The 15,992-nt window shown below is 41.3% G+C and overlaps 1 protein-coding gene across 7 annotated transcripts in view; it reads left to right on the forward strand.

Moving 5' to 3' along the window:
* ano3 (anoctamin 3) overlaps window positions 1-15,403 on the forward strand; it is a 48,461-nt gene extending 33,058 nt beyond the window's left edge. For 6 of the 7 annotated variants that reach the window (XM_039614778.1, XM_031748040.2, XM_031748041.2 and 3 more), the window contains 16 exons: window positions 2,040-2,161; window positions 2,964-3,098; window positions 3,180-3,276; window positions 3,810-3,870; window positions 7,072-7,154; window positions 7,265-7,405; window positions 7,798-7,962; window positions 8,140-8,176; window positions 8,288-8,399; window positions 8,723-8,780; window positions 9,087-9,184; window positions 9,448-9,602; window positions 9,744-9,896; window positions 11,053-11,203; window positions 11,299-11,488; window positions 11,972-15,403. In XM_039614778.1, the coding sequence (XP_039470712.1) occupies window positions 2,040-2,161; window positions 2,964-3,098; window positions 3,180-3,276; window positions 3,810-3,870; window positions 7,072-7,154; window positions 7,265-7,405; window positions 7,798-7,962; window positions 8,140-8,176; window positions 8,288-8,399; window positions 8,723-8,780; window positions 9,087-9,184; window positions 9,448-9,602; window positions 9,744-9,896; window positions 11,053-11,203; window positions 11,299-11,488; window positions 11,972-12,154 (1,941 nt within the window). In that variant the 3' untranslated portion in view covers window positions 12,155-15,403. The remainder of the gene's footprint in view (window positions 1-2,039; window positions 2,162-2,963; window positions 3,099-3,179; window positions 3,277-3,809; window positions 3,871-7,071; window positions 7,155-7,264; window positions 7,406-7,797; window positions 7,963-8,139; window positions 8,177-8,287; window positions 8,400-8,722; window positions 8,781-9,086; window positions 9,185-9,447; window positions 9,603-9,743; window positions 9,897-11,052; window positions 11,204-11,298; window positions 11,489-11,971) is intronic. The other variant, XM_031748042.2, reaches the window with a different exon arrangement.
* Window positions 15,404-15,992: the final 589 nt, after the last annotated feature.

Raw genomic sequence — 15,992 nt, forward strand, 5'->3', positions numbered from 1 at the left:
CATCGATTCGTTCATTCAAAGAGAGAGAAAGTCTTTAAACTACATGGCACGATTACAAAATCCATAAAGAGCAAATGAGATACCTGATATAAATTTGGCTGCTATTCTCTTCAAAGTTCGCTCCTCACGAGGTAATGCACCTCATCCAGAAGTCTTGCTATAAGACTGTGCATATTCATGCCAGGTCCTGTAGTGACTACATGAATATTCACTGTTGCAATTTTACCATTTGATGTCAGACTATCGATGCAGAGCTCTACCACAAAGGTGTCTGAGAGAGTGATCAATGCAAACAACCTAAACTTGTGGCTCATGCCAGTGTGTACTCTTACAATGAAGTTCCAATTCAGGGTTGTACCTACAGCTAATTCAGAAATTAACTTAACCTTTGGACTCTGGGAAGAAGCTGGAGTACCCAGAAAGAACCAGTGTGTGCCCGGGCAGAACATGCAAACCCACACAGAAATGCCCTGGCTGGCTGGTGGATTCAAACCCTGACGCGAGTCCCAGATCTGGCTAAAATTAAATTCAGATTGCTTGCACAGGGCTGTGCAAACATCTTGAACTTAATCCCTCGTTTCTTTAAATTTTGCTAAGAAAGTGAAAAGCAGTTGATTTTTTTTAAACATACATAGAAATACACATATATATATATTTGGCATAACCACCTTTACTTCAAAGTTTGAACTCTCTTAGTCAAACTTTCTTAGAATTTCTATCTGAAGATGACTTTTCTATAGAGTCATCTTTAGGAATATCCATTCTCTTCTGCTTATCCTTTTCAGGGTCACGGGGGGGCTGAAAAGGGCCTCTTGCCCTAAGCTGTCTTAGGGGAAGAGGCAGAGTACACCCTGGACAGGTCGCCAGTTTGTCGCAGGGTCAACACATAGAGACAAACAACCATTCACACTCACCCCTATGGGCAATTTAGAGTTACCAGTTAACCCAACCCGACTAACTGCATGTCTTTGGACAAGAGAATGTGGGAGGAAGGTGGAGTACCCAGAGAGAGCCCACACAAACACGAGGAAAACATGCAAACTCCACACAGAGAGACCCTGGCCTGATGGTGGAATTGAACTCAGCACCTTCTTGCTGTGAGGCAACACTTTGCCACTGTGCTGTCCCATCTTCAGGAATATTGCTCCAGATTTTTTTCAGATCACATTCTTTAAATGTTGTCTGCCTTTAGTTTTGTTTTCAGTAAAGGTGATCCTACACTCTTCGTGTTACATTGTGTGTTTTTCTGTCCAGATATTCTTTTACTGCATTGGCACTATGTTTACGACTATTGTCATGCTGAAACATGAAGCTGCTGCCAATAAGATGCTTTCCGTTTGGTATTGCATGGTGGATCAAATCTGGTGGTACTTATTGAGTTCATAATTCCATCAATTTTGAAATGCAGCCCCAAACCAAGACAGAGCCTCCACCACAGTTTACAATTAGCTGTAGACACTAACTGTTGTACACTGAGACCGATTTTGATGAGGCCTTTGTGGACAGTACGTGGCTCACCAAAAAGACCTAAAGAAATTGGTTCTTTGCTAATTGGCTGTTGTGTGTAGACACAAAACAAACAAAACATTCCTCTGAAAATAATCAGGTATGAGAACTGGACCGAAGATAGTTGAAAAAGCAGATAATGTACAAAGAAAACCTTCGACCTTCAGAAAGCCTGGAAAACTATTGCTCAAGATCACTTTCAAAATTACGAGCAAGTCTGGCATCTCTGAACCAAAATGTAAAGAAATGAGGTGTGGCTCAAGATTTTTACACAGTACTGTACATCGTATTTACACTGTGAAAGACATCCAGTCCGCTTCACAGAGGTGCAGGTGGAGAGAACCTGACTTTCCGTGAAAGGCAGCAAATATAGGAGTAGCTTTGGTAGTGCTTCACTACATCACAAAAAACAACAATGCAGGGGATTGTGGGAAAATTCAAATCTGGTATGTTTTTTGTTTCTTATCGGCTGATTATATCTGAAGGATATAACTTTTTTTTCAGTCTAGACTCTTCTTCTCTTGTCTCATCAGGGTGGTTACAAGAGCAGGCATTCTATCAAGACGCATGGTGCCCAGAACCACAGGCATCTTCTGTATGAGCGCTGGGCCCGCTGGGGGATGTGGTACAAATACCAGCCTCTGGATCTCATCAGGTAATCAGCTTCGAAGCAGGTGACACAAATCACGAGCTGTTTTCATACACATTGTGTACGTGTGTGCATCGTACGCGAGATACCGCGTCCTGATTATGTTGCCGATCCTCTCTTTGATCACAGTCGAGATATGTTGTTTAAATGAAGTTTCAAGTCTGCACGATCACAGATTTCTCACGAGCAGCGGTCTCATCTACAACTCCTTGACATCGCAGCACGTCTGTTATTTCTGAAGTGATGGAGCTATTTTAACAGCTGATGATGAGCTCGCTTTAGTTTCCGGCTTCCTTGGTAGCTCTGCATTTCATCACCATCTGTCAAGTCTGTCATATCCATCTTATTACGAGGAACATGAGAGTGGCAAGGAATGGTTTGACATTTAGGGAAATATTATTTTCACTTTCTTGCCAAGAGGGAGTTGAAATGATGACTGTCTCTGAAGCACACCTTGTCATTTTCACATTCCCAGCTTTGTATGCATTAAACAGGTGACAGACAGCGTGAAAGTCACTAGGTTTTCGAGGTTCAAGTAAGTACTTTGGAGAGGTTTTTTGGTTTTACACTGTATTGAATCTTTACGAGAGCAGTTTTGAAATAAATGTCTTGCTTAAGCTTGCTGGGATCATCGATTATTTTCCAGCCTTAGCGTTCAACCTTCTCTATCCATTAAGCCGCCGTGATCATCTCACAGTGCACCGCTGACGGCCACAACTGCACGCTGAACGGACACGGTCAAGTCTAATTAAGTCGTCACAGTTAATTGGTGAATTTTCTCCACTCTATTTTTTTGTGTCTCTCCCAGGCGATACTTTGGTGAGAAAATCGGTCTGTACTTTGCTTGGTTGGGCTGGTACACGGGCATGTTAATCCCCGCTGCCCTGGTTGGGGTTTTTGTCTTCCTCTATGGTCTTTTAACCATGGACGCGAGCCAAATCAGGTCAGTTCACACAACTATGCCATGTAAGTCCGAACATCGTGTCGGTTGACGATGGCGTTTACTGGTTTATTCTCTCTCCAGTAAAGAGATTTGCGAGGCCAACACTACCATCATGTGTCCCATGTGTGAGGAAAACTGTGAGCCTTGGACGCTGAGTGACAGTTGTGTATATGCAAAGGTCAGTGCAGCTGTGGTATTTCTCCATATGCACAACATTACATGATTTTAGAGTTTCTCAAAACTGTTACAAAGATATGATGCCAGCAGACATGTCTCATAGTTTAGACAAAGACTAGAAACGGGGACACAGTGAGCCTGGTTCTTCATGTGAAACCTTACGTTTTTTTATTTTATTAGACTTTTAATGTTGATTAAATAAATTAGATATGTCTTTTTTAGTAAGTATCTGGTGGATTTATTCCCACTTGACAGTAACCAGTGAGCTGTTTCCACCTGCTTCCAGTCTGCATGCCAAGCTAAGCTAATCAGTTGCTGGCTGTAGCTGTGCGATCATTATTATAGGCAGATGATGCTATTTAACACCATGATTTCTTTAACAAATCTCCTGTGTTAGGGCCTGAACTCAAAAAAGGTTGATTGTCAGAGAGCTTGGAGATCTTTTTTGGTAAAATTGGGGCTGTGGATATTGATAATGTATTCTGTTTCACTTTTGCTTTTTAAGAGCAGCCCTCCGTGTGCTTGTGCTTCTAGGTGACCTATCTGTTTGACAACGGTGGCACTGTATTCTTCGCTATCTTCATGGCTATTTGGGGTGCGTAGAAGCAATTTGTGTTGGTGGCTTTTTCTTGTTGTTCCACATAAGCTTTGTTCTCTGCCCGATACGAACCCTACTGGAATTTGATTCTATTTATACTCGAGTATCTGTGCTCGTGTTTCCACTCACCACTCATCTCTCCCAAACGCATTAAGTTTTTCAACTGAGAATTTAGTCCACAAGACACTCTGCAGTACACAAACGAGACAAACAAGAGATCTTCAGTCTGTAATGTGTTTTTCATTGAGTAAATCTCAGTCCACCTTCTCTGACTCCACACTTGTACTTCCAGTGCAGTTCTGATGTAATTAGTTTGATAATTAAAGATTTCTCCAGGGGCAGAATATCACTCGGCTGTCAGGGTTGTAGAATTGCACCGTGATATTCATATATTGCAGCTACGTTTCCCACAGCTATAATAACTTTGTAACGTGAAGTGTGAGCATTAGAGTGCATCGGCTGGCCCAGATCCATCTATCTGTCAAGGAGGTAAATAATCACCTGTGCCAGAGGGAGCAATTTGCACAACTTGTTCTTTATTTGGACTAAATGAAGGATAACGAGAGCTCAAAAGCCAAAGAAAGTCCACACAGTTGTACTAACTGAGGTCTGTAGCTCCAAATCCTGCATAAAAGCTTTTGGCTATCTGGACCAAAGTTAGCAGCCCTGCACCACTGAGTGAGTGCACTCAAAGTCTGGAGTGTTAGTGAGTGTGTGTGAGATAGACATGAAAAATTGGTTAGCCCAAGGGATTGAATGTAGGCATCAGAGAAGGCCGCTTTTCTCTCTCTTTAAACAAAAGTGGGTCAAGCTATATTAAACTTCAACATCTTTAGAAGCGGCTAAAGTTGTTCTGACTGAGGATTCAAACTCTGGTGCATTTTTTGCCTCCGGTCTTCCTCATTTTACTGTACATTAAATACGTTCACAGAAAATATATCACTTGTTTGGTTGGTTGGTTTGCTTGATTCATCGCTTATTAATTTGCAGGCTTTTAAAACTTGAGTTAAAACAGTGCCGGAAAAAAGCAAACCAAACCACATGAAAAAAGTCCCCAAGTGTAAAACATTTTAATAGATAAATGAGAGCCATTGTGAGGCTACAAAGAACCAATCACATATTTATATATTTTGTTGGAAATCTGTTATAAAAACCACATTGCGTGCATATCTAATACACAAACTGTATCACTGCTACAGTGAGGTTGATAATATTTTGGACAAAGACACAATTTTTTGCCTCTTCACTACAGCACAGTGGATTCTAAATCAAACAATCGAGATGTGATTGAACAGCCAACGTTCAGCTTTAATTCAAGGCGTTAAACAAAAGCACTGAATTAAGCATCGCTCATTTTTAGAGGCTCAATATAAATTCGAAAAGCAGTTTTGTGAAGATCTGTTTTCTTGTTCTTTCATGACAAATACAGCAGGTGTAATATTCAAAATTCATTCGAAAATATTGTATTTTATGTCTTTTAAATATGAGACGAGATGTCAGGGCAAGTGAGGGAGGACTGAAAAGACAATATAAAAACTTCAGGAGCAGCCAAATCAACAGTCTTACATACTTGAACAGATGGTGTTGTCAGCTCAGCAACGCCAAAATAACAAGAAAGACCACAGAAGACAACTAAAGTCTGTGATGACAGATTTTTTTTCCTTAGTTAAGAAAAACAACTTCTCAACATCCAACCAAGAATACTGTCAACGAGGCAAGACTACCACTGTCAAGATCTACACTCAAGAGATGCCTTCATGAATGGAAACAAAAGGGTTTGCAACAAGGTGCAAACCACAACAAGTGCAAACCACTAGTTACACTCAAGATCAGGAAGGCCAGATTACACCCGAAAGACTTGAAAACATCTAAAAAGAGCCTTCACAGTTAGGAAACAATAGGACAGGTGAAACCTGAAAGATGAATTTGTATAAGAATGATGGGAACAGAAAATTATACAGATGGAGAGAAACAGTTCATGATCTGAAGCATACCACATCTGTCAAACATGTTGGAGGCAGTGCTATGGCATGTGCATGTATGGCTGCAATTGGAACTGGGACACTGGTGTTTTATGATGATCTGACTGCAGGTAGAAGTAGCAGGATGAACTGTGAAGTGTGCAGGGCTGTACTCTCTGCCCAGAGTCAGCCAAATACTTGTAAAAATGGAATATTCTTCAATGGCCAAATAGGTGACATGATCTCAACCCAGCCGAGGCACTTTTCAGTTACTGAAGGCCAAACTGACGACAGAGAGACCCATCTCAAGTTGGGGAAACCCAGCGTGATGTCCATGGGTTCTAGACTTCATTGACTGTACAGGATTTTCACCAAAATAATAAAAACTGTCCTCATATTTCAAATTACATTAGTTTGTAGAATTAATTTTGAGCTTCTGAAAATGGAGACTTCTGTCTAAAATTTTTGAATTTCCTAAACAGTTAGTGCAACACTTTTGTTAAACTACTTGAATTAAAACTGAAAGTCTGCAGTTCAGTCTTAGTTATTTTATTTAAAATCCACTGTGATGTTAACAGAGGTAAAACTGCAACAATTGTGTCTTAATCCAGCAAATTATGCATCTTAATGTATAGCATTACATTGTGTTTTCCGTCATACATAATAAAGTTTCAGGTTTTTTACTGACTTTGAAGCCAAATTTTTCCACATATGTGGATCTATGTAAATGATTCTTCTGTGTGCACGTTGATAAAAGCTCCCGTTTCTCTGTTACACATTTGTCACATTTTCAAGGCGGAAAACATAAAAAGCCTTGACAGAAAAAGAACATCATTTCCGACGTTTTTTAGCTCAAGTCACAACAGAGCCTGACACAAAGGAAACAATGCCTCCAGACTGAAGTCATCCCACAAAAAGCTTTACTTTAGAAGTCTCTCAACCCAAAATGGATCTTGCTCGACAAAGACAGTTTGAGGATGTGCACTGAACAAGAAAAAGCCTATTTGCTGTTGCCAGTCTCCTTTAACTTGACATCCACAGTGTGAGTGTGAACTGATGACTGTAATCAGTCTCCATAATGGGCCGTGCACGTCACCGCAGCCTGTTTCACCCAGGATATCTGACTATGATGTGCTGTTTGCTTCTGCATGGCCTCTTCCTCTTTCCAGCTAACTGTGCTATAGTGTATACATCAAAAATGATCAATAACGTGATGGATTCATGATCCCTTCTGCAGCCACTGTATTCCTTGAGTTCTGGAAAAGAAGAAGGGCAGAACTGACTTATGACTGGGATCTTATTGATTGGGAGGAGGAAGAGGTATGTTAGACATATGCTCAAATATATGATTACCTCACGATTTTAATGTGTTCATGCTGTAAGAGAGCTACAGTTCAGTAGACAATGCTGGAATATGTGTTGTTAATCAGGAGGAGCTGAGGCCTCAGTTTGAAGCCAAGTACTCCAGGATGGAGAGAGTTAACCCCATCTCCGGCAAGCCTGAGCCTTTCCAGCCTTTCTCAGACAAGCTTAGTCGGCTCATGGTGTCTGTGTCCGGAATATTCTTCATGGTAAACCCTTTAACCTTTGAATAATCTGTCTTTTTGGGAATCAGGCTCGGTGTAAGCTCACTGTTATTTTGTGTGCCATCTTTATTAGAACAGTGTGATGCGTTTGCAGTGGTGTAACATCTCCCCCTGCTGGACAAAGACCATACTCAAAGGAAATGGTGTATTAGCCCTTTCTGATGGCCTAATTTCTCCTGTTTACATACAAGTTGCTTCTGATTATGTGTCATCTAAATAGTTAAATGTTTCTAAACTTACAGTTTTTTCATATTTGTGGCACACTTCTTCATTATAGCATAAATTCAAAACTTTTTTCACCCTGTTAATCGTACTGGTTTAAACTTGTTCTTCATCCTTTCTGCTGTGCTTGTCTTCTCTCCATCACCTCTGCTTAGATTTCCCTCGTTCTGACAGCAGTGTTTGCTGTAGTGGTTTTCCGCCTTATTGCGATGGAGAAGTTTGCTTCCTTCAACTGGCATTTTGTGAAGAAGAACTGGCAGTTCGCCACCTCTGGCACCGGTGTCTGCATCAACTTTATGATCATCATGTCTCTCAATGTGGTGGGTGCCCGGACGAGCATCATCCCACATCCCACGTTCGCATTTTCTATCCCACAAATATTTCACTCAGCACTTATTTAAGACTTTTTCATTCCAGCCTTTCTCTCTTTCTCATAATCATTACCCTCCTCAACCTTCTTTTCCTGTTGACACTGATGTGTACTATCATTTTGTCAGGTGTATGAAAAGGTGGCCTATCTGCTGACTAATTTAGGTGAGTGTTTCATGCATTTACGCCTTCATTATCTTTGGCTTCCCAGCTGGTTGCACATTATTTATTCTCTTCACCCATCTGCCTCACAAACCCCTGTCCCTCCCCTTTTAGAGCACCCACGGACGGAGTCTGAGTGGGAGAACAGCTTTGCTCTGAAGATGTTCCTGTTCCAGTTTGTGAATTTAAACAGCTCCACGTTTTACATCGCCTTCTTCCTCGGAAGGTAGGCAAACTGCCATAAGCTTTACAGTGACTGTTTACACCGACTTTAATGAGGGATTGTGCAAAGATGTTTCCTTTCAAACTCCCATGTCATGACATCTGCCAAGACTCCTTCCCTTCCCCTCCTCAGCCGGGGAAATCATTTTTTCGGGTGCCTCGTCTTTCAGCAGTTACAAAATGCCGCCCTCCCTACAAGTGTAACCAGGTCACGGATTGTTGCACATAATTAGCACCTCTAAGTGTCTTTTTTTTCTACTCTAAGTTTATTATTATTATTACATTGATTGAATCAACAGCTAATGTTGCCCGTCTTAATTTGATCAGGTTTGCTGGCAGGCCTGGAAAATACAATAAACTCTTTAGTCGATGGAGATTGGAGGAGGTGAGTGCAATTAGCCATCAAACGTAAGTAGGTGATTATGTCAGCAGTGACTGGGCTGATTAGTGCCTTCTGTTTTGGGATATATTTAGAAATTTCAAGTAATTCATCTTTCTAATGATCCGCCTGCATGTGAACCATTAATCTCACCCCATAATTACTGTGATTTTCAATTTTCATGATCCAAAAAAATGGAATTGGATCAAGTGTGTCCCAGAGTTTGCTCTTGCTCTGAATTATTAGGCATGAAATATGAATGATACGGTTTTTGTATTATTATTATTTTTCATTGAAATCTATTTTTCTCAGTGTCACCCAAGTGGCTGTTTGATTGATCTGTGTCTGCAAATGGGAGTCATCATGTTCTTCAAGCAAATCTGGAACAACTTCATGGAGCTCGGTTATCCGTAAGTGCCTCATTATAATCGCACGTCTTCTTGTCTATGAACTATTAGAAATGACATGAAGCTTAATGACGTGAATTCAAGTGATGGCAATTAACAGGCCGTATGTAGTTTCTGCACAGCTTTTCCTCTTCTAGCCCATTAGCATGTGAAAAGATTTTTCTCCTGAAGAAGCACATCAAATCCTCTCGCATGTGGCTCAGTAAAACAGTTCCAGCAGAGCACAGTGCTTTGCCAGGGTTTATCGCTACTCTCTATGTTTTCAGTCTGCTGCAGAACTGGTGGTCTCGTAGAAAGATGAAGAAAGGAGGTGGTGGAGGGCAGAATGTAGAGAATAAGGCCCAGCTTCCTCAGTGGGACAAGGACTGGAATCTGCAGCCGATGAACGCCCATGGGCTTGTGGATGAATATCTCGAAATGGGTAAAAAATTCACTCCTACTAAGAATTATGTTTTGACTTTCTGGAGAAGGAAATAATCCATGCAAATGCAGGCTATTATTCAAGCCTCAGCATTTTTTTTTCGTGCCAGTGTTGACATCCGAATGATTCTTTCCGCTGCAGTTCTTCAGTTTGGCTTCACCACCATCTTTGTAGCAGCTTTCCCGCTGGCTCCTCTCCTCGCTCTGCTCAACAACATCATTGAGATTCGTCTTGACGCCTACAAATTTGTCACTCAGTGGAGGAGACCCATGCCTGCTCGAGCCACTGATATAGGTCTGTGCGGCTCACGCGACGTCTTCTTGGATCAGAGTCACTTTTAACTATTGTTTTTTCTTCCAGCAGTAAAATGTTGTGTTAGCTTAACATGATCTGTCCTACAGAGATGGATATGTTTCCATATCCTGTCCTTCTGCAACTCCATATTGTGCACCTCCCCTCTCATCAGCCCACCTCCCCATACGATTACAAACTGCATCCTTAAACTGCCATATGACCCAGTGATTCATGTGGCATGTTTCCCTGTAATTAAAGGAGGAATCCACCCTGAAACATTTAGAAATTCCTCCGCTGTAATGAACACATTATGTGTCAGTCACACAGCATCAAAGAGCTAAGCTTCTTTGAAGGTTTAAGCTGACATTTCCTGATCATCCACACACAGATGTAATGCAGATAAGGAGGAGAGATCCTTTTTATCTACTGTCTCTGTCTTCATTCAACTGCCACAAAACAAAACGTTTTGTGTAATTCAATAATAGAACTCATAATAAAAAAAAAGAAAGGATGCATGCACCATTACCGGAAGCTGTTGAATCGCATTCAGGGACATTATTAACTAAGGCAGAAGTAAATCGAGTACAGTGAAGGAAAAATGGCATCTTGAAAATTGTCAGTTATAGAGCTTGAGCTACACATGTCAGGAACTGCTAATAACTGTGACCATAAAAGGTTCATTTCTGTTAGTTGCGACCTTATCGCTAATATGGATTCTTGTCACACCTTCAGTTTCTCTGATCAGAAACGAGCCAGTTAGATGACACTTACTCTGCGCGTTTGGTAGGTTTCTCTCTCCGCCTGTGGAGAAGGAGCAGGATTGTTCACCCCGGCAGAAGTTTTAAACAAAAACCTGTGCGACCTATAAATTTACTGCAATTTAAACTTAAGTTTATTGGTTAAAAAAGGGAGCAAGAACAACTGAATAAGATAGCCTCGTCCTTTATTATTATAAATCTATCAGCTGCATTCTCGTATTCACTGCATGAATGTTTAATCAGCATATCAATTTATCAGTGCCTACAGTATTTGATGTAGTCTGTGTTTTGTAAAGCAAAATACGGTATGCTGCTCATGTCAGCCATTGCAGATAAAGGCACCCAGGTTTAAACCAACATACCAGCTGTTTTTCTTTCTTCTTTGTTTTGTCTGTCAGGGATCTGGCACGGGATTCTCGAAGGTATTGGTGTGCTGGCAGTCATCACTAACGCCTTCGTCATTGCCATAACCTCAGACTATATCCCCCGCTTTGTTTACGCCTTCAAATATGGCCCATGTGTGAACAAGAGGCACCACCATGGCAATGAGTAAGCCTTAAAAACAGCGTGTACACTTTAAGTGCCCTGTATGTAGCCTATGCAGTTTGGCGGTTTACATGATGGCCGTCTGCTTTCGCCCGTAGGTGTTTGCAAGGCTACGTGAACAGCAGCCTGTCTGTGTTTGACATGGGTGAGCTGAATAACAGAAACCACTCGGGATACTGCAGGTACAGAGACTACCGAGCGCCACCCTGGAACACAGTGCCATACGAATTCACTCTGCAGTTCTGGCATGTCTTGGCTGCCAGGCTGGCATTCATCATCGTCTTTGAGGTCTGTAACCACTGGCCATTTCTCTTCTGTATGTTTACAAGCAGGACAAGCAGCTAAAGCTAAATCCTCTTACATTGTGCCACTTTGAGTCAGCCTCAATATTTTTGTAGCTTTGCAAATGTTTTACTTTAATTATTTTATGTGCTGAGACTGAAACCGAAACCTCACAGCAGTAATTTAAGTGATTTTCATGGGTTAATTAAATCAAGGTCCTGGAGAAGGCTGAGAAAATTCTACCATTCAAAGCTGACCGACTAAAAAAAAAAAAAAAAACATCACAAATTACATGGTTGCTATGCAAGATATTCCCTTGACAACACTGCCTTGCGCATTCATTTCTACATATAAAAGATTGAAGGGCATATGAAGTTCTTTGGGTTTACTTTTACTTTTGCATGCTCTACTAATACCAAAACAAAATTGGCATCTAAAACACGCGACTTCTCCTGATGTTGACTCATGAATAATTCAATCTTCCCTCAGCACCTGGTGTTTGGGATCAAGTCTTTCATAGCGTACCTCATTCCAGACATGCCGAAGGATCTCTGCGATCGCATGAGGAGGGAAAAGTACCTGATGCAAGAGATGATGTACGAAGCAGAACTCGAGCATCTGCAGAAGGAGAGGAAGAAGAATGGGAAGCGTTATCACCACGAGTGGCCTTAGCTTAAACCCCCCCCCCCACACCGTCTCCGCTACGCGACCCTCAGCTTGCAAGCTCCACCTCCCATGCCTGCTTATTTATGTGTTTAAGCTTTTAGAGTCTAGCTTCACTGATGGCTGATTCTGTACACCAAAGACACCCTCATGAGATCCTCCCCAGATCTGGCACTGGCCACTCCCTTGCCATCTGTTCCACCCCCCCGGTTTCTGGCTCTGACCCTTTCTGCCTCCGCCCTCATCCCTTACCTGGCTTCACCCAACAGGGTGCCCTTGGGTCTGTGCTGCATCGTGGCTTAGCTGGGAAAAAAAACAAAACAACTTTGCAACTGTAATGTTTACTATGCAGATCAAGGGCTGCAGATCAGCACTGTTCACTGTCCCATCCTGCACTCTCTCTCTCTCCGTGTGGCAGCTACCACTTTGCTTTGACTCTGCAGTCCGGTGCAGCTCGCAGCATGGCCGTGTATCCCCTCCTCCGCCACCACCCCTAACCCCCGTGAACATCAGCAGAGCCGCTTCTGTGTGACAGAACTACAGTGGCATTTTTATTGTTGCAAAGTGATTCTGGTGATGTGGCTACCAAATGAGAATGACTCTGTTCTTGCTAAATAAATGTATATTTGCTGTTGAAGCATGCTGATTAATATTTGCAAAGGGAAAAAAACAAACAAAACAAAACTGAGCAGCACTCCTTGTAAAGGATGTTAGCATCCATTCAGTACATCTGACAAAGAATTCCCTCAGACATCACAAGAAGTGCATGGTAATCCTGCTTTGTACCTTTTCGATAGACAAACTTCCTGTCTCGAGGCCTGGTTCACATGTGTCTGTACTCAGTGTGAGCTGTGTGTTAATCTCTGTGCTACCGCTGAGCTTGACTGTCTCGAGTTGAGGAAATGTGAACTCTGTGCAATTTGACTGTGCCTACAGTGTAACAACAAAGCCGCATACCACAGTTTGTGTCACCAAACATCACGTGTGCCTGTGTTGTGCAGCACGTGCTTTTTTGTTTTTCTTTGAAGTGCAAGAAATATTCTCTCTCCTCATCCTGTTGTCCTGATCTGCAGCAGACTCTCTGAACTCTCCTTTTAGGATTTGCTTTGCACATGAGTCACGCCACAGTGTACCTACTCGGATCTCGGCTGACGTCAGCAGCGCACGCCGTAACGTAACGTGTACGCTCGCATGCAGGATCCACAAATCTGCTCTTCCGCTCTGACCCTCGCAGTCTGGTTTTCATTTGCTGCTGGAAGCCCCAAAGCGTGGTTGAAAACTTGGATCACTTAGAAATACCTGTGGCTTGGATGTTCAGTTTTGAAACGAACTTCTATCCACTGTTCTTCGCTCGCATAATACGCTACAAGCTTCTGTTGCAGACTTTTATTAAACACACAGTGAGACACACGGTTTCAGCAGCTGTCTGATCTTTGATCAAACAGACGCGAGAGTTCATGCATTTGGAGTGGTGACATTGCCTTTTTTTATATTGTGATCAGATTTGATGTCATGGATTCGAGAAGCATGTTTTTGCCTAATGAACTCAGGAAAATAGGCATCATGGCAGGTATAGTTGGACCTGCGAGGTTGAGTCGGGATAATTTCCTTTCTTTGCTCTGTTGAGTTTGAGAGTTAAAGGGTGTGTGATGTGAACTGAGACTTCAAATACTTCAATGCATCATATTGATCATGTGGTGTTAAATGTAAAAATGTTATGCACTGTAAAGGTAAAAGCTGCACCAATCTAACATCTGAAGGGAACATTTCTACCCTGAATGCATTGCACAACACTGACAACATTCTTCGTTTTGCAAGAATTGTCCTCCTTTCTTTATTTTACTTTGCCTGTTTTTTGTATATACATTTTATGACGTACGTAATGTTTTTATACACTTTATTTTGTGCTATCACGTGCAAGTTCACTCGTTCTCACCCTCAGATAGAATACGTTACGTCCACTTGTCTCAGGTGTCCTCTGAATGTCTGCAGATGATCAACTTTTTTATCATATTTTCTAAGATGCAGTCAAAGGTATTCTGCTTTTTTTAGATATATATTTTTGCACTGCCGTGTTTTTGCATGACTCTAATGCGCACTCACGATAATAAGCATGTTTTTTTTTTATTTTGCTGTATGTTAGAGCAGATCAAAGATCATGGAATACACTCACATACTTCATTTAGTTGGCATTTTTTTTAGGTTGCTGGTCAAAAAACTCCTTTCGGGTCGCATTCAGTCCAAGTTTCATAATTTCATTCACCAGAGAGAGAGATATTTGCTTTCAAACCTTATTCCAATACTTAGGAAAGTAGTCAGTGTTTTCAGAGTATCCTCCCTGCTATGTGAACACCTAAAATCTATGCATGTTGTTATCCTTGAATGCTATGTTTATTTTGAACAGTCATAAATGTACTGGTACATTTGTGCTGTGGAGTATGCATGACTTAACTACTGCTTTGAGCAGAGCTAACTTCTGTAAAGTTGCGTCTTAAACATATCACTTCTCTTTTTTTAGTGTTGATCGTTTCTGGAAGGACCGGTGTGTTTCTAGATGTGGCAGGATTTTATACTGGTGTAGTATTTTCTAAAATAACAGCATGATCTCCAGACCGCTTAATAAAAAAAAATATGTCCGGGAATTTTCCGTAGAGTCTGATGAAACATGTGAAACCTCAGACTTCTTCCGCTTGGACATTCAGACGGGAATTATAATCACACTTACACTCTAACAGCTGAAGCATTTAACCGAAGGGAATAGGGGTACTTCATAGGGGTACTATGAATGAATAATTACATGACCTTGGATGTTTGGCTTGCCCAGTTACTAATCGTTTCCGGATGGATCTTCATCAGTTCACCTCACTGATACTAATGCTGCACAGTGGTGGAAAGGTGTCTCTCATGCTTTCTACTGTTGGCAATAGCACAATCTGGGTATTGTATAATAAGTAATAATAGCGTGACCTTGCACATCTCTGAAAATATAGCAGTCTGGAGGGGGATTAAGCTTTCTGTTCTATGCCTCCTAATAGGATTGTGCTATGATGTACTTGAAGCACAGTGACGTAAGCCCGTAGATTTATTTGTATAATAGGACGATAGCAGTCGTGACATGAAGTGTATCAATAACATTGTTTACTTTGTTCCTGTTTACATGTAAAAAAAAAAAAAAAAACATATTGAAATGTATAAAAACAATGTAACATAAACTAATTTGGATATCACTCTTTTCTGTAATAAATCATGGATTGTATCTTTTAAACTAATTCTGCTTGCTTCATTCTTGTCTCTCTTATAAACAGCAGAGAAAAGGCCTGTGTGCCTATAGCTGATATTCTTCTCACACCAAAGGGTGCTTTTTTCCCCCCTTTCTTTCTTTTTTCCTCACTATTATCATAAACCACCAAGCCTCTGGCCACAGAGTGTTCATGTAACATATTGTTAAAAAAGATTGCATTTCTGTAACAAACCCACTATTTGAGTATGGCAGGGGTATTTTTTTCCCCCACAACTATGTTACTGTTAAATGCTGCGTCTCTTCTAACTGCTTTTCCATTTATGTCGTCTTAGTTAACATTAGGCTTCATTTTTTTACAGTGAAATCTAAACACTCCAGAAGAAACATGGTACGGTTTGGTTTACTTTGAGCCCCGATGACTGATATTCTATACTTTGAGTATTTCCTCTCTTCTGGCGCCCACACTGACATATATCCTTTCACCTCTTTGACTTAGAAAGCCGTGGTTTGACTTTCATGTCAGTGAAACTGACTTTCATGTCACTATTCTCCGCCTTTCGGGGAGAATAGTGGATTCAGATATTTTTATCATCTGGCACTGTTGCT

This window comes from Oreochromis aureus, linkage group 7 (assembly GCF_013358895.1).
Source record: "Oreochromis aureus strain Israel breed Guangdong linkage group 7, ZZ_aureus, whole genome shotgun sequence".
NCBI lineage: Eukaryota > Metazoa > Chordata > Actinopteri > Cichliformes > Cichlidae > Oreochromis > Oreochromis aureus.